Here is a 25,762-nt window from a genome sequence, read left to right on the forward strand (position 1 = left end):
GCAATTGATGTTGAGGCAAGGGTTGTAAGCCAAGGCGTCAATGGAGCTGAAGATGGGCATGCTGGGATAGTGGAGAGCGCAAGAAGAGCTTAGCAGGGCACATTTTGGCAGTGAGAGCTTGTAAAGTGACAAAGCAGGCAGTTTTTGACTTGCTGAGTTGCTTGACTATCTTCCCTCTTTTAACTCTGCGCGCATTTGCAGGGATGGCGTTGTTGTCCGCCGGAGCATCCAGGTAATTGGCAAAGAAGTCGCGCAATTTGTCCTTGCAATGCTGTAGATCCTTGGCTGGTTCCCATGTGTCCTCATGGGGCACATATCCCTTCCATCCCATCCTGTACTTCCAGATTCCATCTTCTGCTGCCCAATCTACAAATTTGTTTACTTTGTACTCTTCTTCTCCTTCTGCTGTGATTACAGGTGGCAGAGGGGTGAATGTGCAATCAAACTCTGTGTCTTGTTTGAAAGCAGACAATAAGCTGACATAGAACACATCATGGATTCTCATGGTCTCAGGGAGAGCCAGGCAATAGACGTGAGAGCCCACTCTTTCTATGACAGGGAAAGGGCCATATTGTTTGTGGTCTAGCTTTTTATTGGGGCACTGCAACATGATATTGGAAGCCAGAAGCCAAACTTTGTCTCCTGGTTGAAACTCAGGTGGTTTCCCTGTGTCTGCCTGTTTGTAGCGCTCCTGAGCCCATTTGATTGATGCCTGTACTTCCTGAATTGTCTCAGCCAGTTGCTTGGCTCTGTCATCAGCAATAGGCAATCCAGTAGGTTCCAGTAGTGGTGAAATGACAGGAGAACATCCATACACAATCTCAAAGGGCAATTTGCCCATTGCTTTGCTTCTGGTGTTGTTGTGAGCAAAGTCAGCCAGTGGGAGCCAATCAACCCAATTAGACTGTCTATGATTAATGAAGGGACATAGGTAAGCCTCTAGCCATTGGTTCTTGATCTCAGTTTGTCCATCAGATTGTGGGTGGTAAGCAGTAGAGAAAGTAGGAATGATTTGCAGAGATTTGTAGAGTGCCTTGAGGAACTTGGAGTTGAATGTAGTCCCTCTGTCAGACACAGTGTGCTTTGGAGTGCCATGTAGCTTCCAGACATGCTCCAAGAACATCTGAGCAACATCCTCAGCAGTAGCAGTTTCTTTGCAGGGAACCAGGTGCATCATCTTTGAGAAGTGGTCTACAACCACCAGGATGCTGTCATATCCCTTACACTTGGGAAACTTGACAATGAAATCATATGAGATGTCTTCCCAGGGACCTGCAGGGACAGAAAGCAGGTTGAGAGCATAGTTGTGTGCATGGCCCTTGCTTCTTTGGCAGATTTCACAAGACTCCACATAGCAATTGACTTGGAATTTCATTGCTGGCCAGTAGTAGTGACAACTGATTAACTCTAGAGTTCATGCTCTTCCTTGGTGACCAGAAGCAGGAGAATCATGGAAGTGAGATAAGAGTTGCTGTTTGATCTCAGGTTCATCTGGCACAACTACTCTTCCTTGATACAGAAGTAGACCCTTCTGAATTGTATAGTCCTTGAACTTTTGTGCAATGCTGTGGGGCGTGGATTTAGGATCTGATACAGCTAGCAAGATTGTGTCAAGACTAGGGTCTTCCTGGGTAGCTTCCTTGATTTGATCCAACAAGGACAACTCTATGTGTGCTGAAAATGCCTCAAAGTGAGATTCTGGAATCATAACTTGTGGAGATGGTTCTAAGTCCATGTGATCTGGTTGTCTTGACAGGGCATCAGGTTTCTGTGACTGTTTCCCAGGTCAATAAGCAATGACAAAGTTGTAGGACGCCAGCATGAGATGCCAGCACACATGACGCCTGTTGAAGGTTCTAGCTGATTTCCAGTACTCCAGATTCTTGTGATCAGTAAACACAGTGATAGGCTGCTCAGTTCCTTCCAGGAAGATTCTCCAGTGCTCAAATGCACAAGTGATGGCAAGTAGCTCCTTATCATGCATGTCATAGTTCAGCTCAGCAGGTGAAAAGCTGGCTGACATGAATGCAACAGGATGTAGACAACCATCTTCCTTTCTCTGAGATAGTACAGCGCCCATGGCTGCTCCAGAAGCGTCTGTTTCCAAGGTGTAAGGTTTAGATTCATCAGGGTGGGCTAGAACAGGCTCCTTGCAAATCTCAGCCTTGATTGCGTCAAATGCAGCCTTCTGTTCTTCTAGCCAGATCCATGGTTGCTCCTTCTGAGTAAGGATATTCAGAGGGCGTGCTAAGCAAGAGAAGTTGGGAACAAAGCAATGGTAGAAGTTTGCAAAACCTAGGAATGATTGCACCTGTTTCATATCTTGGGGTTCAGGCCAGTCCATGATTGCTTGCACCTTGTCTTTCTCCATGGAGATGCCCTCAGGAGTAATCACAAGACCAATGTAGGTGACTTCTGTGACAAAGAAGTAGCATTTGGCAGGGTTGCAGAATAATTTATGCTTCAGCAAGCAAGATAAGACTTCCTTGACATGTTCCACATGCTCTTCTCTTGAGTTTGAGAAGATCAAGATGTCATCCAAATACACAACCACAGAGATGTCAAGTAAATCACGGAATATGTTGTTCATGAAGCGCATAAACACAGCTGGGGCATTGCTAAGGCCAAATTGCATGACTGTGGGAGCAAAGTGACCAAGGGCAGTGCAAAATGCAGCCTTCCATTCATCTCCTTCCTTGATTCTGATGTTGTGATATCCATTCCTCAAATCTAGCTTTGTGAAGATCTTAGCATGGCACAATTTCTCAATTAGCTTGTCCTGTCTGGGTAGTGCATATGTGTCCTTGATTGTGATGGCATTTAGCTGGCAATAGTCCACCACTAAGCAAAGCCTGCCATCAGCCCTTTTTACAAATATTACTGGAGCTCCTGCTGGTGAGGTGGTTGGCACAATCTTCCCAGCTGCAAGTTCTGAGTCAATGTGTTCCTTGAGTGCTTCTCTCTCTGCAGGGGTCACAGAATAGATAGGGCCATAGGGAGGCTGTTTGTCTTCTTCCAGGTCAATAGCAATGTCATAGGGGCAATGTTCTGGTAGTGTGGTAAAGAACTCTTCACTGAACACTTTCTGGAAATCCTGGAATTCAACAGGGAGGTTCTGAGGCTCAGGGTTGATGCTGCCAGCTTGTGCTTCTGTAGCTAAGCAGAGTGAAACTTTCATGGTGGTCCAATCAATGTCTGGATCAGCCAATTTGAGCCATGGGGTTCCAAGGATAAGTTTTCTGTTTCCAAGGGGAAGAGCATAGAAGATGGCAGAGAATTGCCTGTTTTGAGAGCTAAAGACTAACCAAGCCTTGAAGCAGATAGGGTTGCGGACTTGTTTGCCATTAATGCCAATGACAGAGTGTGGGGAGTCCAATTCAATGAGTGGAATGTTGTGAGAAAGGGCAAATTGGGGATCAATGAAGTTTGCAGAAGAACCAGAATCAATTAGAGCAGTTTGAGTGTCTGTGATTCCTTCTATGTCTATAGTGAGCAGTGGTGATTTATTGGTTTGCAGGGCTGCACAAAACAAGGGTTCTATAGACATTGAGGGAGATTCAGGAAGCCTAGACACAGGGCAAGACTTCCTCAGACTTTTCCTGCTTGGGGAAGTGATTCCAGCTCTCTACTTCTGTAGCCTTTCCTGATTCAGGCTTAGAGCGTTCTATTGTTTTGAGGCACCATCCATTCTTGCAGTCCTCCCATTTGTGAGACTTCTCCCCACACTTGGAACATTCTCCAGCATTTCTTCTTGCTTCCTGAATCTTCTTGGAAACAAAATTGCTTGAGTGCCCTTGAGCTGGGTGTTGTGGTGAGCTGGTGCTGCTGTTGCTATCTTTTCTTAGCTCCTTGCGCGCTTCAAACAGCATGTCATCATTTAGACAGGCAGTAGAAATGAACTTGTCCAGTGCAGTGATGTTCTTGTGCAGGGTGTACTCAATTAGCTTGCTTCTGACTTCTGCCTTGAGCCCCTGGCAGAAGGAGGCAATGAGGGCAGGGTCTGACCATTCTAGTTTGCTGGCTATGATTCTAAACTCTGTGGCATAATTGCTTGCTGATTTCAGCTGCTTGAGCTTGCGCAGGTGTTGTTCTGCAATTTGTGCTACTGCTGGATTGCTCCAGTTACGCAAGAATGCTGCTTGAAATGTATCTCAGGATTCCAAGGTTGGCTTGTCATCCCCATTCAGCAGCTTCTCTAAATAGATCTGTCCCCACTTCTTGGGTTGTCCATCCCTTAGGTTCATGAGGACAAAGGAGATTTGACTGTGATCAGAAGGGAATGAAGAAGCATTGCTAAGGAAGTAGGTTTTGCAATCCATGATAAATGATTTGGCTGCAGGGCCCTTCTTGCTATCATACTTCTCAGGAGCAGGGATTTTGGATTTTGCTTGGGCTGGGCCAGGAGTTTGGGACAGTCCCCTGAAGGTGCTCTGGAGTGGGACAGATAAGGCTCTGCCCATGATGGTAGCAATGTTGTGTAGCGTTCTTGCCTCCTTTTCTTCATCTGTTTCTCCTGGTTGCGCTGATAGATATCCTTTGCTTAGGGGATTACTTGTTGCTGCTTGAGATGTGCTTGGGAGATCTACAGGCGTTGGTCTGATGAAGGGCTGCTCTGGGTTGAGGTCAAGGTGTTCCTGGGTGTGTGGGATTGCCCAGGAGGTGTTTGGGGTTGTTTTAGGTGGTTCTGGTGACTCCAATTTGACCCTTTTTCCTTTGGGTCAGGCTCATCCTTGATAGGGACTAAGAAGTCCTTGTTGCCTGAGCTGCCTGAGCCAGAAGGGGCCTTGGGGGTGTTGTCTATGGCTGTGAAGACTCTTCTGGGAGGTGTGTGTGGATCTGTGCTGCTGGGGGCAGTCAGAAGGCGCTGAATTGCGCTCTCTACTGCTTGTGTAACATCCTGCAACATGGTTTGTTTCCAAGCATCTAGATGGCTGATAAGGTGCCCTGTGTTCTTCTCCAGTAGTCTGTGGAGCGCTGGGGGCTGAGATCTGCTTCTGGCATTGTTGCCTATGAGATATCTGTGAAGGTGATTGAGTTTTGTAGCATCCTCTTGCTGCCAGAGGATTTCTGGACAGAGTTTGACCCTTATGCAACTTATAGGCACATTGGAAGGTCCTTCTAGTGTGGCTGGAGTGATAAGAGGGGATGTGTTAAGAGTCGTGTAAGTACAGGAGTAAGAAAGAATTACTATATACAAAATGTATATGGGAATAACTAAGAACTAGTATTAAGAATCAGAATATATGCACAGAATATATGCACAATATAGGCTAGGTTATCAGGAATAACAACTCCTAACAAATAGTCTAGCAACTATGAAGTGCAGGTGGTTGGTTATGTATAGTACCTTAGACTAATGTTACTTAAGCCTAAGTGACCAAGGGTATGTATACTTAAGGTTTCTGGGATAGTACCTTAAGTAAGAGGGTTACCTGACTAATGTACAGGATTTATAGGACTTGCCTAATAAGTATAGGACTTATATATGCTTAAGTAAGACTTAAGACTTATGGGGTTTACCTAAAATATATCTAGGATTTATGAGATATTGTAGATAAAGCTATCTACAATATAAGGGGTATGGTGGATTGAAACACTGTCACTCAATCACAACAATCCTTGCAGTATTGTCGCACTATACTCAATGTTGAACTCAACAACTGTGACAGTCAAGGGGCACAGGGTTGCAGTAAGTACACTAATAGGTTACCCTGTGTCTGTTGGGACTGGCCTATGGTCTTAGTGCGCCGAATAACCTCCTATGCTATTTACAGTGAGTCAATCACTAAAGTAAATGCGCAGATAAGCTGTTAAAGGCTTGTGTGTATATGTCAATATATAAGAGTGGATAAATGGATGCATTAGAAGCGTCTTCACAGGGTCCTTTTATACCCTGAGAAGGCGCACAAACAAGTATATACATGATTGATACCAAGAGGGGGTACAGGAGGTATATGTGGCAACTGAAACACTTGAGGGAGCCAATACTCTGGTACATAGTAAACAAACAATAGATACTAATATTTGCCCCAAGGCAATGTTTGCCCCAAGGCATTATTTACCTGTGTGGGTCCTTAGATGTCCCAAGGCTAAGTGTTTCATCCTTGGAGTAAACAATCCCAAAGGTAGGATACCTCTGCATTGGGTACTTACAGTAAATGGGGCATAACTCAGCCAAATGTTGTCCGTTTTGGGAGTTTGACCCAGCGTTCTGGAGCGCACAAACATGCGCACCTAAGCGCAAGCGATTCGGCAGTGTGGGATGCCCGGGTGATGGAGAAAAGGCGCATTTAGTGCGTCGGCGCTTAAGGGCTGATTAAGCGCCAGAGCACTTGCCTACGCGACAGGGGGGACCCTGAATATTTCTGTGTGTAGCCACAAGATAGAATCTTGAATAATAAATACTACAAACAAGAGAAATATTACTTGTTACTGTTTATCTACTCAGCTGAATTTATATATATTTAAATGAGTGAGAAAACAGCATATATGCAAAAGGCATTGCATATTAAGGGCATTCCTGAGCTTTGTAGGTTTTGTAAAGGTCACTATTGGATAGAGGGACCTTGAAAACCTTAGCTCGCATCTTTATCTCATTTATTTACTGTGAGATTACTAGTGTAATTAATAAAATAAGTACAGATTAAAGAAGAAATGTCATATCCATAACATATCCCCCCCAATCTGGACTTATCCTATCAAGAGATGGCTTCCTAATTAAAGGTTTGATGCTAATTGATTATACCCCTTGAAATTGGAATTAAATTCCTTAATTTTATTGCTAAGTCTTAAGGTGTCGGAGCCATGGGCGCTTAAGGCTTAGTCACCCGCTCTGAGTCTTCAGTTGGTGCAGGGTATTTACTTGTTGTAATTATTACAAGGTCAAATCCGAGGCTTTTGACTTAGTTAAAAGTGCTATCGATATCTATCGAATCGTGGCTATCGATCGGTACTAAGTGTGGTGGGACGTTCACACGAATAAGGGTTGAATTCCTAGCGACGATTATTCAGACGAGTCAAAACGATTGGATTCGCGAGTACAGTATTAATGATCGCAGAATACAGGAATTGAGACGCGGAGAACGTTGAGATGTTGTATATACAGGCAGGGCACATGGTTAGCTTAGTTAGTGACGACGGGAAGAGGGCGAATGATATGTTCCGAATCGATTTCGAGCCCTCCGCCGATGTTGACGTCCTGGTTGTCGCTTAGCTCTAGGTCGCGAGCGTGAACCTCGTGCCAGTGGTCTTCCCACGAGAACGGCGGCGTATGTTGCTGCGGTACGGTGGGCCATTCAGGTGGTCCCAAGTTGTCGACGGGATTTGGTTCTCCCGGCCATTCCCAAACAGAAGCGACGAAGTTGTTACCGAACCCGGGGGAGACGGATTTGACGCTCTGCGCGACGGCAACCAAAGAGAGTTGCTGCGTGAGGGCAGCAATGTCGAATTCGTGGCCGTGGGCGTACTCTGGAGCGGGGAATTCGCCTGCTTCGTTGGCGGCGTGCAACGGGGCGTATTCCGGAGCCGTAAACGAGTCACCGTTCTGGTAACCCAGGTAAGCCGTTTCGGGTTGTTTGGAAGATTCTTGAGGGGGAAGTCCCCAGGCGGCGTAGTCAAAGGGGATTTCCGCAAAGTCCACCAACTGGGGCGGCGGAACGTTCTCAGGCGGCGGAGTAATTGGTCCCAGTGCTTCGTCGTCGCCGTCGTATCCGTTGACAGGGAATCCTGCGATTGATAGCCTGGTGAGCTGAGTACGATTATGTTGCATTATACTACAAGTCTTACCTGCGTTGGATAGATTGTCTTTGGAGTGTTCAACTACCGGGTGACCATGCAAACGGCACCAAAAACAATGCGCCAAAACGCAGGCAGGGGAGCCGCAAATATACCCAACATGGGCTATGTTACTATACTCCATCTGTTTAGTAGCAGTGATAATAATTGATAGAGCATTGAGGCAAATTGCGTAGAAATTGTTGTGATGTACTTGTTGCTGTAGCTTGTGGAAGGAATTGGCGGGGAAGTGGTAGACATCCTCCTTGAAACAAATGGGATGCAGGATGTATGGAAAGCCAATCTTGACAAGCTCAGTTGCGTAGTCGTAATTTGCCCAGGGCTTGCAACAATTCCATCCAACAGGTTGGACAGCTTTGCCAAAGACACAAAGAGCATGGGTGTAGGCCCCGTGCAACGCGTGAGTAAGGTCAACACCTAGGAACCATTGAGGGGGGTGGTCATCATCCATAAGGAAGACCTCAATGTCAGGCATGGCATGAATACAACGTTCTAAGGGGTCTGGGTGATTCTCAGAGTATGGGGAGTAGTGGTCATTGTGGCGATTAGCATAGACATAGTATAAATTGCGGACATGACTAGCTTCAATGATACCCAGCTCAGGAGTGAGGGGCACGTCATTCCTGTAGGAGGTGAAGATGGGGTAGCAATAATAATCTTGGGAGAAAGACATAGTAGACAGAGTGTGTGGGCAATTGAATATGATTGGGATGACAATTTGGAGAATTGAATGAGAGCATTTATACAAAATTCATCCTCCATAAGATAGGTTTGACTTAGTGCTTCAAACGTTGAGTATGTTGTTATTTCCTATCTTGGAGGATATGACCGGTTTAGTTACACCTGTGGTACATGGAAGAAGCCATGTGGAGCTTAGAACTCCTTCTTCTTCTTGTGATTGGGATGGATAGTGGAGCCAGAGGTTTGCTTCCATTCTTTGATTACTTCTGGAGCATTCCTTAATTCTTTCTCTGTCTTCCATCTATCATGTTCTGAGCTGTACCCAAGCCAACGGATTTTGTACTGCCTAATCCTCTTGTTGCCCTTCTTGACTGTCCTTTCTTCTACTATCTTTTCCACCTCATATTCAGGCATTTGTTGGAAGTCCTCTCTAGGTATATTCTGAGTGGGTTGGCTTCCAAACTCTGGGGGTGATGCCTTGTAAGATTCCAAGTGTGCTATGTTAATGATTGGGTGTATGCAATAGCTAGCAGGTAATCTTATCCTATATGCTACTGGTGATATGCTTTCCATAACTTCAAATGGTCCTTCATAACGCATATTTAGCTTATTCCCTTTCCCTGACTGATGTTTGAGTAAGTTTAAGGAATGGGGATTGATTAATACTAAATCTCCTGGCTCAAAGGTAACATGTGTCTTGTCAGAATTATAGTATTTCTGTTGATAATTCTGAGCTACTTTGAGAGCGTCCTTAGCTAGTGATTGTGCTAATTCCATGGATTCCTTGAATTCTTCAGCTGTTTGACTTTCTTGGGCTGGTCTTGGAATGTTCTCAGAAGTGAGAGCCAGTAAGTTGGCTGATGTTAGAGGCTGGAATCCACGGAGTAGAAAGGCTGGTGTCTGTTGTGTGGATGTATGCATACCTGTGTTGTATGAGTGCGCAAATCCTGGTAGAAGCTTACTCCAATTGTCCTTAGCTGGGTTAGTGAATACTCTAATTGCTACTTCTGTAGTTTGATTAAGTATCTCTGTTTGTCCATCACTCTGAGGATGATGTGCAGTGGTGAGTGCTTGCTGAATTCCTAACATACTAACTAAGTGACCCCAAAAGGCTCCTGTCCATCTAGCATCTCTATCAGTGATTACTTGCCAAGGTAAACCATAGTGACACCATATGTGATCATGGAACAGTTGCGCTGTTTGTACTTCATCTATCTGAGTAGTACATGGGATGAAATGTCCATACTTAGTTAGTTTGTCCACAATAACTAGGATAGCATTGTAGTTGTTACTTGGTGGAAGATCCATGATGAAGTCCATTGATACTACTTCAAAAGGTTGCTGTGGAATAGGTAAAGGTTGAAGGAATCCTCTGGGTCCATGCCGTCAATGTCCTGCTTTCTGACAGATGTCACAAGTGTGTACATACTTCTGAATGCTTCTAGCCATCTTAGGCCAATAGTAAATAGAAGCAATTCGATGATATGTCTTAGCATAACCAGCATGTGCTCCTTGATTGAGGTTATCATGATTTTCCTTCAAAATATCTACTTGTAGATCCCTAGGTACACATAGCCAATACTTTTCCTGGGAATCTATAAAGTAGATCAATCCATTATCTCCTATCTGATATTGATGGAAGGGTGGATTGAGTGGATTGTGGTGCGATTGGAACTCTTCCATCACTTGCTTAAAATGGGAGTCCTTCTTGTATGCTTCTATGAACCTTGTGATTTCTTCTGAGTTTATTGATATTTCCACAGAGTATGATGTAGTTGTTTGATAAGAGATAGCTTCTGCCGGTGTGGGTATCCACTTCTTGATGGGCTTCTGGCTATTTCTAATTTTGTAACTCTGGGTGAATGCACTTGCAACTTTAAGAAGTTTCTCTTCAAAACGTTCATTTATCTCCTTATAGAGGTTTCTTAATGGGTCTTCCTCCATGTTGAGCTTGAGTGGAGTTGATTGGTCTGCTAGAGGGCTGGTATGATATGGGGTTCTCCTCCTAAGTCTTGAGATAGGATCTGCATTGTCATGTACTCTTCCCGCGCGGTGCACAATCTGCATTCCTGGATAGGCTGAGAATACTAAGCCCCATGTCATGAGTCTTCTGTTGACATTATTGTAAGTCTTGCTCCAAGTGAGAGCGGCATGATCTGTGATAGCAACAAATTCAGCTCCTTCCAAGTATACCTGAAATTTCACAAGTGCTTCCTTGAGGGCTAATGCTTTGCGCTCTGTTGGGGAGTAGTTTCTTTCTGCTTCTTTTAGAATCCTTGACCAATAAGCAATGACTCGCTCCACTTGTACAGTTGTTTCTTCAAAGTCTTGCTTATCCCATGTATCCCCCCCAGTCACGTCGTCTCTCTGCTTGGAAGCAGGAATTGTCATTCTGGGAACTGGGTTTCCTTTATCATATTCCCCCCTTAAGTACTTGTATGCCTTTGTCCCTTTTAGGTCTTTTATCTTGATTGATTGGACTTGCTGTAATATTCCTCCAAGGCCATAGTCACATGCATCTGTATATAATCTGTATGGTTTTCCAATAATAGGATAAGCCATTACTGGAGCAGATGCAAGGGCCTCTTTAGCAAGTTCAAATGCTTGTTGTTCCTTTTCCTCCCAAGACCAAGCTGTTCCTTTCTTGAGAAGCTTGAACAAAGGCGCTACAATCCATGAGTAGAAGGGAATATAGCTAGAGAAATAAGTCATCATCCCTAGGAAAGTCTGTAAGGTAGGAACATTTTTAGGGGGTTCCAACTCTAAGATAGCATCAACTTTTTCCTTGTGGGTTGATAGACCTAATCTTGATACCTTCTGTCCTAGCAATAGTAGTGATTGGTATCCAATGTGATATTTCTTTGGAGATAGGGTGATTTCAGCTTCTTCAATAGCTCCTAAGACTTGATCTAAGTGATTGCAATGGTCTTCAAACTTAACACTATAGATCACTATGTCATCAATATATACTAGGGCAAATTGCCATAGAAATCTTGAAAGTATCCTATTCATGACACGCTGGAACTCTGCTGGTCCATTCCTATATCCAAAGAGTAGTTTGGTAGGTTGCCAATGGCCGTTGTGACATCTGAAAGCAAGTTTCTCTCTGTCTTCCTCCTTAATGGTTAGCTGAGTGAAACCAGCTAGCGCATCTAAGGTAGTAAGCCATTGAGATCCTTCCAAGGCATGCAAAATGTCAGTTTGCTTTGGTAAGGGATACTCATCTGGTACAGCTACTTCATTGAGACGTCTGTAATCCACACATAGTCTGGGTTTACTGTTGCGATAGACTACTATGACAGGAAATCCCCAAGCACTTTTGGATGGCTCAATGACTCCCAGTTTAAGCCATTCCTCAATCTGCTTGTCAATGACTTCTCTTTTAGCTGGAGAAGCATGGTAAGGGGTTAGAGATATTTCTTTAGTTCCTGGCCTTAGTCTAATTTCCAGTTGAGTGTTATGAGTACCAAGTCTACCATCTAATCCAAAGGCTAACTCATGCTTGCGCAAAACTTTTTCTAGTTTAGCCCTTTGATTAGGGGTGAGATGTTCTGAGAAATTAACTTCTTGAAGAAATCTATCTGAAGGGACAGGTTCTGGGTCAGGTACTTCAGCAGTCTTAGGTCCTCCTTCAGGCAACTTCATTAATTCCTCTTCTTGCACAGTAGGCTTCTCTTCAGCTTTCCTCTGCACCATGGCTTGCACTAAGGTAGCATACTTGATAATGCTGTCTTTTTCTTCCTTAGCAATGTCCTTTTCCTTTGCAAGGTATTTGTTAGGATCATGCATATATCCAAGAATTTCTCCTCCTTGCAATCTTAAAGGATGTTCTGATAGGTTAGAAACCTGAATCTTGGGATTGTTCCTATCTATCAGGCAGTCTGTTATTGCAAACAGATGTTCTTCTTGTCGATGGGAATTGAAAGATCTGTCCATAAAACCAGAGGCTTGACCTTCCTTCCATGTTGTCTTTACTTTGATGAGCTTGATGGTATGCGCTGGGATAGTAACTGTCTCATAGACTTTTACTTTGACAGTATTGGGAGGTAATTTCCTATGTTGGAGTCGCTTTTTGTAGGCTTTCTTAGAGATCTTGATTTTCTCAGAATTCTTGATGAATCCTTGCGCAACTTCAACCATAAAGGTATTACCTTGTTGGTCAATTCTTGGGCTGGAATCTGATTCTTCCACAGGAATAGAATGTCCTGTATCCCCAAAAACTATCCTTGTTCCATCTCCATTCCTAACTAATGACAGTTGATACTGAGATGCAAAGTCTGTTCCTAAGATAAAAGGTGTGTTCATGTTAGGAACTATGTAGGCTTCTACAATCATTTTAACTAATCCTTGTTCAGTATCAAAGATGATAGGAAGGGAAATATACTGTGATAAGCTACTATTCCCAGTAACTTGAATTAACTTGAGTTTTTGTCCAATGCGCACTCTAGGTGATGGATCTAGAGTTTTAAGTATTGACTCATTAATGAGAGTGATCTCTGATCCTGAGTCAAAGGTGATGCGCTTCTTAGGTCCATTATTTGTCTGAAGCCAACCTTTGATGATGGTGGCTTTAGATCCAAAGAAAGCAGTTCCTGGTGGTCTTGACATTAATTGCTTGAGAGTGATTTCTTCTCCATTTTTGGCAATAGCTGTATGACTACTAGCCATTTTCAGTTTCTTATTAAGGCTCTTCCTAGTGGGGAGCTTGGGTTGTACATATCCAGAGAATACAGATGAATCAGATTCCTTACTGCCCTGGTCAGCAGAGTTAGTACCCTGGCTGACAGTGGTCCCCTCCAGACCATGCTGTTCCTCCTGGGATCCAGAGCTGGGCTTAGCGCTGGAGGTAGAGACAGCTAATGACTGAAGGGGCTTATGAAAATCCTGCTCTTCCTCAGAAACAGACTCTTCTCCTTCAGTGTCATATTCTGTTTCATCAAGGTAGGCTTCATCACAGAGATCTTCATAAGCTTCCTGGGCTTCCCATTCATCATCATCTGCTTGTGCCATATGTGATTGCACAAATCTGGAGTTCTTCTTGGCATGCTTACAGTCTCTATCCCAGTGCATCATACTTCCACAGTGTCTACAAGGTCTAGCTTTCTTGTCTTTAGGAGTTTTACCTTTAGATACTGTAGAGTCATCCTTAGGGTATTTTGGTGGAGGATTATTTTGATGCCATCCTACTGGTTTAGATCCTGCTAAGTGTGAGCGCGCACTTGGCCTAGAGTGCCTGTTTCCTTCTAGTCTCTTGAGAGTAGATTGCATCTGATGTAGCTGACGCTGTATGTCAGAGTTATGAGAAGAATCTTTTCCCAAAAGGTCCTCCTCATGCCATGCAATCTTGTCAAGGAAGTCCTCCCAAGTGACTATTCTTGAGGTGTCTATATGCGTGGTCCAGGACTTAGGAGCACCATTCATGATTTCAAAGATTAATTCAGAGTCAGTCCAGTCACTGACAATAGTAAGAGCCTCCATCTTCCTGATGACATAGTCTTCTGGAGTCTCTTCTGAATGATCTTTATCCCTGAACCTGATGCGCATGGCTTCATTCTTGCTTCTGTTCAGGAAGGTCCTATTCATGAAGTGGATAGTGATAGCTTGCCTAAGTGCTGGCCAGTCTTCAGTTATAATTCGCCTATAGTCCTTATCTAATGCATTGAACCATCTAAGAGCTCTTCCTGTGAACCTGAGAGGAATCTGCTGTCCAAGCTGAATTCTAGTGTAGCTACTATACTCAGCTATGTTGTTGATGGATGTCATCCAGCGCAACAGCTTCTTAGTGTCTCCATCCCACTCTGGGATTATGTCAGGTTTCAGCTTAGTATCAAAATGTACAGGAGCTGGATTGAAAGGTCTAGCTCTAGCTGCATTTGCTTGAGCATATGGTTCATTTCCTGGATCTTCTGGGTCGTTGGGAGGTCCTCCTCCATTCCTTCTGGGTGGGTTGTTCCTTCTTTTACCAGAGTTATCAAAATCTCCCTCATCGCTATCATATGGTGGGTCATTTCCTCCTCCTCCTTCAGCTAAGGGAGCTAGTCTATCTCTAAGTTGATCCCTAGGAGGTGGATCATTAAACAGCTCACTAAACCTTCTAGAGGAGACCATACGTCCTACAATATGAGGAGGTAACCTAGTCCTATCAATGGGTGGTGCTGGAAGTACTTGAAGTTGTGGGACAGGTGCTAGTAGAGGGGCTAAGAAGTTTCCTCTCCTACTCATATTAGCTTCTTCTCTAGTAACTGGTGCTGGCGGCTCCTGTAAGTAAGGTAAATTGGTATGGATACTTAGAGGAGTTCTTCTTGATTCAGGAGAGGAGGTAGGTCTCCTGTGGGCACTTTCAGCTAGTCTAGAGGAGCGCTCTTCTGGGATTGTAGATACTCTGGTAAAGGATTCAGCTGGTATAGCTGGTCTTCCTGAGGATTGCCAATTTGCTCCCAAGGAAGATCTGCGATTAATAAAGTCAGCATGTGGAGGTGGATCTCTAAGAGGAATACTTGGGCCTGCAAGGCTAACTCTTCTAGCAGCGTTGCTTAAAGGTGGATTATAAGGTATATTCCTAACATTATCCTCTTCTACTTGGCTCCTAATCCTGGGAGTAGACTGTGCTACTGGAATTTGCATGGTATGAGTAGCAGCACTTGAGACAGAAGTAATAGAATCAGCAGGAGTAGCTGGGGCTATTAGTTCTGGGGCTACTTGGTCTCTTCCAGTTGATGATTCAGAAGAACTTAAGCCATCTATACTTCCATCTGAAAGATTGTTGATGTAGTCTTCAAGGGCTTGTATATTGAAAGGAGGTATAGCTGAAGGTTGGGCAATAGGAACACTTGCATTACCTCTAGGTGATGACGGTAAGGTTTCTTCTGAACTAGTGGAAGGGACTATAGTGGGTCTAGGAGTAGGTGGTCTAGGTCCTAGAGATCTAGCAGCTTCTCTCCTAAGTCTCTCAGTCCTTTCTAAGGTAGGTGGGACTTGTAATGTTACATGGGGTGACTCTTCTGGTATTCTTCCTAAGGGTATAGATCTAGAGGAAGAAGTAGCAATAGAGCTAGGAGGTGATGATAAAGGTTCTGAGGGAATAAGTGTGGTTCCATTATCAGGTCCTAAATACCTAGGTTGCATAGTAACAGTAAGAGAGGCTTTGGATGAATGAAGACTACTAGGAGGTTGTCCTGGAGGAGTGCTACTGGAGGTGTGCAGGGTTACAGTTGGAGGAGAAACTTGAGGATCTGGAAGTAAAGGACTAGCAATAGTAACTTGACTAGTGGGTTTGATAAGACTCCTTAGTAAGTTTTCTTGAGCCGCCTCCTGTGGAGTGACAGAAGAGGCTCTAGAACTTTTGGGCACTAAAAGGGTCATATCTTGCTTGAGTTGTAGGGTCCTATCCCTAAGGTGTTCTTGTCCAGGTTCTACCTCACTGAGATGTCCTGCAGAGATGACTGGGGAAGGTGGTCCAGTCTGAAGTTGTCTACCAAGGATCTCATATAGCTTCTGAATGAAACGCTCCATCTGATCCCTATAAGTGACAGCAGCTACCTCAAAGGAATGAGAGGTGAATAAACAGTCATGTTCTGGCCATTCAGGAATGGGCAATAGCTCCTCCATGTCATAGACGCTATGAACAGTTCTCTTGATTAGTTTATTCAGGTCTATGTGTAACTTACCATATTCAGGCCAATGGTTGATTTCTTGAGCAGGAACTAACTTGGTAGTAATGCAACATGTAGGTCTAAAGGTTACTACAGTATCTAGTAGTTTGAAGTAGTGAGAAGCCCATTGCTCACAAGAAGGTGAGGGGTAGCAATTCTCATGGGCTGGAGGTATCTCCACATGATAGAATACTCTTCCTAGCTGCCTGTAGACTTTCCTAAAACTATTAGCTTGAGGGTTCTTCCTGCACCAAGAGGTCATTTGGGTACAGTCAGGCTGATAGTTGAATTCTCCTGGAGATTCTTCATTTAAAGGGTATAAGGTAGTGGAAGGAGAATAGGGTAGGTACTTCTGGATTGCTGGGTCATTAGTAAAAGACCTATCATTAGGATCCAGTAAGGCAGCTTGAGTTTCCCTATGCTTAGATATGTGGGCTTCAGAAGTCTTTCCTTTAGATCTCTTAAGCTCATGAGAGTTCATAGGCTCAGAGGGCTGAGGTTTACTAGAGGAAGGTTCCAACATCTCTATATCAGGGAGTCCAAATACAGGTATCATCCTCTGGAAGGTAGCTGAGCTAGCCTTATTACCAAAAGGTGAAGGTTTCCTTATAGAAGAACTTGGCTTAGCTAGCTTGTTTGCTTCCTGACTAGCTTCATATTCCAAAGGAGACAATCTTGGAGAGTGTCTGGATGATGACTTATGAGAGTGGGGTGATATTCTTCTTGAGCTACTAGGTCCTGTTTGAGGGTCTTCCAAGGCTGGCATGGAAGCAAGTGGCTTGATGGGTGATTCATAGGGTTGGATAGGTTGGGGAATCACTAGCTCCTCAGGAGAGGATTGCTCAATAGAGTACCTAGTAGGTCCAAAAGGGTTGCTGGGACTATCTGTAGGTATCCTGTCTCTAGGAAGCACAGAGCTTCTAGGGGTACTATGTCTAGGCATACCTTCTCTTGAAAGTCTTGTGTCCCAAGGGGTCCTATTAGAGGATACAGGTCTACTTGATCTTCTAGACATAAAAGAATGTTAGTAGAGTATCACAATTAGAATGTATATACAAAGTATGAAAGCTTGTACAAAAGATTACAGGTAAGAATTAAAGATAACCAACACTAGGCCCTGCGGTGGTCACCAATGTTAAGAGTTGTGTAAGTACAGGAGTAAGAAAGAATTACTATATACAAAATGTATATGGGAATAACTAAGAACTAGTATTAAGAATCAGAATATATGCACAGAATATATGCACAACATAGGCTAGGTTATCAGGAATAACAACTCCTAACAAATAGTCTAGCAACTATGAAGTGCAGGTGGTTGGTTATGTATAGTACCTTAGACTAATGTTACTTAAGCCTAAGTGACCAAGGGTATGTATACTTAAGGTTTCTGGGATAGTACCTTAAGTAAGAGGGTTACCTGACTAATGTACAGGATTTATAGGACTTGCCTAATAAGTATAGGACTTATATATGCTTAAGTAAGACTTAAGACTTATGGGGTTTACCTAAAATATATCTAGGATTTATGAGATATTGTAGATAAAGCTATCTACAATATAAGGGGTATGGTGGATTGAAACACTATCACTCAATCACAACAATCCTTGCAGTATTGTTGCACTATACTCAATGTTGAACTCAACAACTGTGACAGTCAAGGGGCACAGGGTTGCAGTAAGTACACTAATAGGTTACCCTGTGTCTGTTGGGACTGGCCTATGGTCTTAGTGCGCCGAATAACCTCCTATGCTATTTACAGTGAGTCAATCACTAAAGTAAATGCGCAGATAAGCTGTTAAAGGCTTGTGTGTATATGTCAATATATAAGAGTGGATAAATGGATGCATTAGAAGCGTCTTCACAGGGTCCTTTTATACCCTGAGAAGGCGCACAAACAAGTATATACATGATTGATACCAAGAGGGGGTACAGGAGGTATATGTGGCAACTGAAACACTTGAGGGAGCCAATACTTTGGTACATAGTAAACAAACAATAGATCCTAATATTTGCCCCAAGGCAATGTTTGCCCCAAGGCATTATTTACCTGTGTGGGTCCTTAGATGTCCCAAGGCTAAGTGTTTCATCCTTGGAGTAAACAATCCCAAAGGTAGGATACCTCTGCATTGGGTACTTACAGTAAATGGGGCATAACTCAGCCAAATGTTGTCCGTTTTGGGAGTTTGACCCAGCGTTCTGGAGCGCACAAACATGCGCACCTAAGCGCAAGTGATTCGGCAGTGTGGGATGCCCGGGTGATGGAGAAAAGGCGCATTTAGTGCGTCGGCGCTTAAGGGCTGATTAAGCGCCAGAGCACTTGCCTACGCGACAGGGGGGACCCTGAATATTTCTGTGTGTAGCCACAAGATAGAATCTTGAATAATAAATACTACAAACAAGAGAAATATTACTTGTTACTGTTTATCTACTCAGCTGAATTTATATATATTTAAATGAGTGAGAAAACAGCATATATGCAAAAGATATTGCATATTGAGGGTGTTCCTGAGGTTTATAGGTTTTGCAAAGGTTGCAATTGGATAGAAGGACCTTGAAAACCTTAGTTTGGATCTCTATCTTATTTATTTACTGTAGTATTACTTGTGTAATTAATAAAATAAGTACAGATTAAAGAAGAAATGTCATATCCATAACAGGATGCCTGCCTCAATGCAAGTGAGGCCATTGACAATTTGCGTGATCTGGCATGTGCCATAGCGTCTGATGCAAACTACATGCAATCTGAGGGGTGTATTGAGGTAAAAGAGTTCAGGTCTTTCTGAATCCATGTGAGGATAGCCTAGTTGGTGGTGTGCAATCACCCAGTGCGCTCTGTGGCAAGGGAAAAAAGAACTGTAAGAAGTAAAGGTGGGGATGAGGACCTGAGTGATGTCCAGGTTGATAAATTGGCTACAGCCAGGAAAGAACAATTCACAATGTCACAACCAAGAGTGAAATGACTGCTGTGAGATATTGAGACAATTCACACAGATGAGAGAGTGGGAAATCAACAAGGTGAATTGTTCTTGGGGTTTCCAAGGCAATTCACAGTCTTCTTTTATAACAAAAGTGAAAGGGGGTAAATACAAGGAGAAGGGATGGTGTCTGGGCTGCACAACTTGGAAGCAAGATGGAGCATATGGCTCAGAAGCTCTACACATTGAACTGGGCTGGTGCGCAGCAAGATAAGCAAGATAGAAGCACTTAGAGCGGAATAAGTCTGGGCTAAGTGCAAGAAGGGAACAAGGGAGAGGGAAGAACATAAACAGGGAAGATAGGAACTATGCAAACAGATGAGATGGATACAGATGAGTCCCCCAGACAAATGCACTGGGGGGAGGGAGGAGGTGACAGGCAGCACATAATCATGTCAGGAGGTGAGGCTCATGACAAGTTCTTGGAAGGCTGCTTTCTCTGGTGGTCCCCAAGAGCAGGAGTTCTCCTTTTTTGTAAGGTTGTGGGGGGGACACACTACTGAACTAAAGCTGGGGATAAATCTTCTCAGGTAGTTGACAAATCCTAAAAAGGCTTGGACTTGTTTGACCATTTTGGGGAATGGCCATGATGTGACTGCCTTGACTTTCTTCTGGTCCATGGAGAAGCTGGTGGGAGAAATGACAATGGCAAGGTAATCAACCATGGTAGCATGAAGGTGGCACTGTCCTAGATGTCCCCAAGGGGCACTGAGGCAGCAGGTGCTTGTGGCTGTGTAATACAGAGAATATACCACATAAGGTGGTGGAAGTGCTACCTACAACAACTAACTACTATACTACAGTGACAAGATGCTGTAAGGGATCAACAAGCTACCTAAGTACAACCAAGAAGCCACTCAAGGCAGTGTGAGCACTGTATCTACTTTAGCAGTGAGTGAACCCAGGCTATATGGCCCTGTGTGCAATGGTGGAGACAACAAGAGGTAATTGACCTGGGGATTACCATGGTCAATTGCCCTCCTTATATATTCCTAGATGTGACTATTTACAAATACAACATATCAAATATCATGTTGTACACCAACTGTAAGGTTGGGTACTTGCTAGTGGTGGGCACTTGAGGCCATACTACTACAGACAAAGATGACTAAGCTAAGGCTAAACTACTGGGAAAACCACTTAAGGCAGTGTGGAAAGGCCTAAGGCCAGTGACAAGCTATTCTACTTGTGTGAGTGGGGGACCTTAGGGGTCCAAGCTACAGTTAGTCAGAGGTCTTATGGACCTAGCTACTGGAGACTACTGAGACCTGTCTGAGCAGTTAGACAAGGTAAAATTGACTTGGGGTCTCCAAGCAATTTTCCTGTGGTTTATATAGACATGAGAACTACATACAGGCAGTCTGTGCACATGAGAAAAAGGAAGAGTTCATGTGAAAAGAAGCATGCTGCAGGCTGCGCAGAAGCATGGTTATGTGCTAAGCACCCTTGGGACGGCATCTCAGCATAATAAGCACTGAGGTCACATGACCAGAAAACAAAAGATATTGAGTCCGTAAAAAATACTAAAAATAAGAGAAAAAATAGGAGATTCCAATGGTAAAAATTGTAGGGGTGTAACATATCATAACCAATAAGACCCCTGTTCCATTTGCAGCCTTACTCATGCATACATGTCACCTATGTGTCATAGTGATGTCATTGAGGTGTAGGTGGCTATGTATGCTGACTAAGTGTTACACCCTCATGAATAATACCCCTGGAATCCCCTTATGTTTTTGATATCTATAGTATTTTTTCCAAACTCTTTATCTGTTGTTTTTTCAATCATGTGATCTTGGCACCTACACATGCTGAGATGCCATGCTGAGATGCTGTGCCAGGATGCCATGCCAAGATGCCATGCCAAGGGTGCTTATTATAGATCCATGCTTCTGCACAGCCTGTAGCACACTTCTCATTTCACATGTAAACTTCTCTTCCCACATGCACAGACCACATGTACATAGCTCTCTTTGTTATAAATACAGCAGGGAAATTGCTTGGAGACCCCAAGTCAATTTTACCTTGTCTTTCATTACAGACAGGTACCTCAGTAGCTAAGTAGTTCAGGCCCCCATAGGCCCCTTACTCAATGACCATCTCAGTAGTTACCCCACCCTCACTGGCCTAAGGCCCCTCATCACCATCAGTAGTTAGTTAGACACTGCCATAAGCAGTTTAGTTAGTAGTAGTTAGCCTAGATAGTAGTTTTACCTTGTTTAGTACAGCCACAAGTGCCTGCCACTAGCAAGTACCCAACCTTACAGTTGGCATACAACACTAAGCATGGAGGGGGACATGGCAAGGCACTTAGGGTATGACATAAGCGCTGAAGTCACATGATCAAAAATGTAGTCTGTTCTTTGTTTAAATTTGAGAAAATGGGAATAATTTCCCTGGTATTGAGTGTGTCTATGACAGGCACTTAGACAGTTTACAAAACAACTGGTTCCTCATTAGCCTTTATAGGACCTCCCTTATGTGGCTATTGTGATCCTTGGGGTTCTCAAACATCAGGATGTTGTCAAGGTAAATGACCACAGATACATCAATCAGGTCCCTGAATAAGTTGTTCATAAAGTGCTGGAAGGCCACTGGTGCATTGGTGAGACCAAAAGGCATGACTAGGTATTCAAACAACCCATATTTGGTTTGGAAGGCTGTCTTCCATTTGTCCCCTTCCTTGATGTGTATGTTGTTGTAGCCCCATCTGAGATCAAGCTTGGTGAAAATCTTGGTGTGGCATAGTTTGGTCATTAGATCATCTTGTTGGGGAAGAGGATAGACATTCTTTATAGCCATGTTGTTTGGCTTCCTATAATCCACCACCAGCCTGAGAGGACTGTCTGCCTTTTTGACAAACATGACCAGTGCCTGTCATAACCCATATCTGGAAGGGTTATTACCATATATATCCACTGTCAAAGATATATATAGTATATATGATGCACAGTGATAGATGAATAATATAAGTTGCTGGTGGACATTGCACTCCCCTGCCCCCCTAGCTGTGGGCCAATGTTAAGGGAGCCTGCAGGTAAGGTCTGAATATTATATTATTATAGAAGAGATTATGTCATCTCCCCCCACCTCAAATCTGTAGTAGTTTAGTATAGTATTTGATAAAGGACTGGAGGGGGGGAGGTCATGTGACCTGGACTTAGAGAATATCACTAAGTCCAGCCATGTCAACCATAAATCTCTTATATGTGGGAACCTTGGGGTTCTGAGTGAATAAGTGCAAGTATTTCATGGCTGCTTGGTTACTGCATGGTGCCATTTTAATGTTCTGAAAAAAACTGGTAGAGCAAGTCATTCTCCTCTGACTCAGTCTCTTGGCCCCCATGGTATAAAGAAGAGGGCAGTGGGAGGTGGGATAAGTCATCACCATGTCTCAATGCCCAACTGCCAGTGCCACTCCCTCAACAGTCTTGGATTCACAGCCTTCAGGGCTGTTGGATGCCACCCCCTATGTCTCCCAGATTGCATCTACTGTGTGGCAGAGTCAAGAGCTGCCTCTGTCACAGCTCACTCCCAGGGCTCTCAAAAGAAGGTTGGATCTGGACCCCCAAGAAGAAGGAGTAAGTGATCTTGTTTGGTAGCAAAAGATCCTTTTACTAAAAGATAACTGTATAGTCACAGATATCCTGCATGCTTCCCCCCTTGTCCAGGCGTTGGTTAGCAGTGCCCAGCAACAGGGAAGGCTCAGAAGATGGAGGAAACTCCATTGTCCCATCCATGGCTCCATTGGAGTCAAGGAGATCCATTGTTCCTGAAGCCCCTGAAGGGGAGGAGGACATTGGGGTTCTTCCCCAAGAAGGAAGGCGCTTCTGTTGTAAGGGGAAGTGCTATCTTCTCACTTATGCTTGCTATGTCAAGAGTGAGGAGACAAGGGAAACCTCTTGTCATGAGGTTATAAAAGAGTAAGTAGTCATATCAAGGATGTTTTTACTTTTACTGAAGTTTATCCAAGTCTTGTAGATCATCTTCTTACTCTAAGGAGTGGGGATAATTCCCTTTTGGAGTATGCCATGGGTGTCCTGGACATGGTCACATGACCAGTACAAGTGGTTGCATGCTGGCCCAAGCCCAACTTTGGGGGGTAGCAGGTGTAATCATGGGTTGTCAGCAGAGGAATAATAGGGCTCTATGGCTTAGTGGTCAAGCTGGTTCAATTCCAGCTAGTTCTATTTTCCTCTGTTTATGACAATGGGAGTCACTGAGTCCCATGACCTGAGGGAAGGTGAATGGCAACCTGATTGGCATTGCCATGTTATTGTTTGGGCCAGGACCCTCATCTCATCAGAGGCCCTGAACCTGTGGAAGTGTAAGGGAGTGCGCCCTCATGAGCGTCTTCTTGTACTTAGGGATGATAAGGGAAGGTTTGCCCCTTTATCAGCCTATGAATATCTCAAGAAGGAGGCAGATGCCTGGGAGGCAAGATATGGGACCCTTACAGAGGAGTTCTTATTAGGCCAGTGCCCTGCAGGGTTGAAGGCTAATACCAATGTAAGTCCCTGGGTATGGAAATAAGTTCTCAGCTGATGGTTCTCTCATTATAGCACAATGAAGATTTTGCCTATGCCATGGAGGCATAGGATGCTGAGGGATTTTTTGGTTGCTTAAAGGAGTGCCAACCTTGTGATATGGCCATGGGGTATAACAACCTCAAGGCTTTCACTGGTTACTTTTACAGGGACAAGGGTGCCCTTCCTCAGGGTGTATGTGAGCCTAAGGCCCTTAAGAAGTAAGTCCTCTTCTTTTTCATGGTAGAAGGGAATGTTGACAAGTTGTTACCAGGGCTACAGTCACTCTGCCACCTGGTGTTCAGGAGTGGGTTACTTTCAATATACTGGAACATGACCCTGAATCTGATTGTGGTAAGATCCTTGTTTTGTGGGGACGCTCAGAGACAGGGAAGTCAGCCCTGGCTTGTTCTTGGGGACATCACATTAGGTTCAGGCAGAACCTCAACTCTGATGAGTTTAGTGACCATCCTATGGTTCAGTATGCAGTGCTGGATGATATGGATTGGTCCAAGGTTCCATTAAAGATGTGGGTGCAGGAAGACTTCAACTTCTGCACTAGTTACAGATCAGAGTGCCATTGCCAATGGGGGTGTTCTACTGTTATTTGTTCCAATTCTAAGCCTTCTGTCTTTGCTGATTGTAGTTATGCCACAGTTGATGGCAAGAATTGGATTGACACCAATTGCACCTTTGTGTATATTGGTGATAAGTTGTATTAGATAGTTCTTCTTCTCTTGTTTTGTTCCTTTGATTGAGTTTGTTTCTGTTCTTAATAAAGTGTCTCCCTTTTTCCTCCATTTGGTACTTAGAAATAAGATGGTTTTGGAAGATCAGATAAGACAGATGGTTACTAAGAAGAAGCAAACATTGGAAGAAAAGGAAGAAGAGAAGGATGTAAGCTTATTGGATGGAATGTTACATATTTCATCACATTCCATCAGCATAATCCAAGGGATTCCATTTGTTCATGGCCTTGTTACTTTCAAGGTCAGACTCATGTCCTCCTTCATCACTTAGTTGATGGATTGCTAGGTTGGATATACTTCTGCTCAGGTCATTCTGAGCTGCTTGCATGGCCCATTGTTTGAGCCAGTCATGTAGATCCTCTATGCTCATTTTGTGTTCTAGGATCATGTAATAGACATCCTCAGGGGTGAGGTTGTCCACATAGCCACCTAAGCCTGATGGCAATTTGTCTTTCCAGTTTTCAGTTTCTGCAGCCAGCCATTCCCTTACTGTTGAGATTGGTATCCACCATTCAGGATCAATTTCCTCAATGTCTAGATGCCACTCTGCTAACTTCCTTGTGTGCTTTAGCACTGGGGCCCTCACTACATCCTCCACAGAGGCACCCACATTACCTCTACACACAAAGAACTTGGTGCTTTGCATTAGTTTGGGTTGTTTTGGTGGCTCACTGCCAACCCAGCAGAGGTATCCCCTGATTGGACAGCATAGGGTTCTTCCAATCCAGTAGCACTTCCATTGTTGGCCCATTGGTATGTAATCAAGGGTTGCTGAGGGATCAAGTAGTTTGGCATAAGCCTTGGATTGTTGGAAGGAGTCACATCTTGTGATGACCTTTTGCCAGTCATGGATGTTGGTGATAGGGGGTTGATCATTCCCCATGTCCCAGCCCATGGATGGATCTGGGGGTGCCCATTGTCCTGGACATGGTCACATGACCAGTACAAGTGATTGCATGCTGGCCCAAGCCCAACTTTGGGGGGTAGCAGGTGTAATCATGGGTTGTCAGCAGAGGAATAATAGGGCTCTATGGCTTAGTGGTCAAGCTGGTTCAATTCCAGCTAGTTCTATTTTCCTCTGTTTATGACACCCATTGATCCAGGTTGTCCTGGGACCAAGGGAGCTTGGTCCTGTGCTCACTGGATCTGTCAAGGGGGTAAGAGATGGTATCTCCAGTTGCCTTGGAGATCCTGGTCTCTGTTCTGATGGCAGGCATGATGTCTTAGTGATGGGAATGGATAAGAAGGTAGTGGTGCCAGTGGTGGTTTGTGATGACTCCCCAGCCATGGGATGCCTTCCTGTATACCCTGGGTTGCCAGGACCCTTATCTTTCTGCTTATCAGACCCTTTGTTGCCCTTTGCCCTAGGATTACATGATCTCCTA

General features: G+C 44.1%; 8 protein-coding genes across 8 annotated transcripts; 2 read left to right on the plus strand and 6 right to left on the minus strand.

Annotated features, from left to right (window-relative positions):
- Positions 1 to 37: 37 nt before the first annotated feature.
- Positions 38 to 1,375, minus strand: RhiXN_02895 (Retrotransposable element Tf2 protein; the record flags this gene model as incomplete). The annotated part of the gene is made up of 1 exon (XM_043322712.1): positions 38 to 1,375. The coding sequence occupies one exon, from the start codon at positions 1,373 to 1,375 to the stop codon at positions 38 to 40; it is 1,338 nt and encodes a 445-aa protein (XP_043178208.1).
- Positions 1,376 to 1,414: 39 nt separating this feature from the next.
- RhiXN_02896 (Retrotransposable element Tf2 protein) lies at positions 1,415 to 6,290 on the minus strand (the record flags this gene model as incomplete). The annotated part of the gene is made up of 5 exons (XM_043322713.1): positions 1,415 to 1,774; positions 1,838 to 3,519; positions 3,575 to 4,135; positions 4,265 to 4,704; positions 6,235 to 6,290. 5 exons carry the CDS (start codon positions 6,288 to 6,290, stop codon positions 1,415 to 1,417), a joined length of 3,099 nt encoding a protein of 1,032 aa, XP_043178209.1.
- An 833-nt stretch (positions 6,291 to 7,123) lies between these two features.
- On the minus strand, positions 7,124 to 8,467 carry RhiXN_02897 (uncharacterized protein; the record flags this gene model as incomplete). Its single annotated transcript, XM_043322714.1, has 2 exons — positions 7,124 to 7,725; positions 7,786 to 8,467. The coding sequence occupies 2 exons, from the start codon at positions 8,465 to 8,467 to the stop codon at positions 7,124 to 7,126; spliced, it is 1,284 nt and encodes a 427-aa protein (XP_043178210.1).
- A 200-nt stretch (positions 8,468 to 8,667) lies between these two features.
- Positions 8,668 to 18,402, minus strand: RhiXN_02898 (Retrovirus-related Pol polyprotein from transposon; the record flags this gene model as incomplete). The annotated part of the gene is made up of 4 exons (XM_043322715.1): positions 8,668 to 9,847; positions 9,905 to 17,012; positions 17,073 to 17,134; positions 18,347 to 18,402. The coding sequence occupies 4 exons, from the start codon at positions 18,400 to 18,402 to the stop codon at positions 8,668 to 8,670; spliced, it is 8,406 nt and encodes a 2,801-aa protein (XP_043178211.1).
- Positions 18,403 to 21,565: 3,163 nt separating this feature from the next.
- Positions 21,566 to 21,967, minus strand: RhiXN_02899 (Reverse transcriptase (RNA-dependent DNA polymerase); the record flags this gene model as incomplete). The annotated part of the gene is made up of 1 exon (XM_043322716.1): positions 21,566 to 21,967. The coding sequence occupies one exon, from the start codon at positions 21,965 to 21,967 to the stop codon at positions 21,566 to 21,568; it is 402 nt and encodes a 133-aa protein (XP_043178212.1).
- A 524-nt stretch (positions 21,968 to 22,491) lies between these two features.
- On the plus strand, positions 22,492 to 23,700 carry RhiXN_02900 (uncharacterized protein; the record flags this gene model as incomplete). Its single annotated transcript, XM_043322717.1, has 5 exons — positions 22,492 to 22,683; positions 22,739 to 23,025; positions 23,076 to 23,126; positions 23,392 to 23,611; positions 23,665 to 23,700. 5 exons carry the CDS (start codon positions 22,492 to 22,494, stop codon positions 23,698 to 23,700), a joined length of 786 nt encoding a protein of 261 aa, XP_043178213.1.
- Positions 23,701 to 23,748: 48 nt separating this feature from the next.
- On the plus strand, positions 23,749 to 24,350 carry RhiXN_02901 (uncharacterized protein; the record flags this gene model as incomplete). The annotated part of the gene is made up of 2 exons (XM_043322718.1): positions 23,749 to 23,849; positions 23,903 to 24,350. The coding sequence occupies 2 exons, from the start codon at positions 23,749 to 23,751 to the stop codon at positions 24,348 to 24,350; spliced, it is 549 nt and encodes a 182-aa protein (XP_043178214.1).
- Positions 24,351 to 24,558: 208 nt separating this feature from the next.
- On the minus strand, positions 24,559 to 25,272 carry RhiXN_02902 (Vegetative incompatibility protein HET-E-1; the record flags this gene model as incomplete). Its single annotated transcript, XM_043322719.1, has 1 exon — positions 24,559 to 25,272. The coding sequence occupies one exon, from the start codon at positions 25,270 to 25,272 to the stop codon at positions 24,559 to 24,561; it is 714 nt and encodes a 237-aa protein (XP_043178215.1).
- Between the last annotated feature and the right edge of the window lie 490 nt (positions 25,273 to 25,762).

The sequence above is a fragment of the Rhizoctonia solani genome, chromosome 3 (genome assembly GCF_016906535.1).
Source record: "Rhizoctonia solani chromosome 3, complete sequence".
NCBI lineage: Eukaryota > Fungi > Basidiomycota > Agaricomycetes > Cantharellales > Ceratobasidiaceae > Rhizoctonia > Rhizoctonia solani.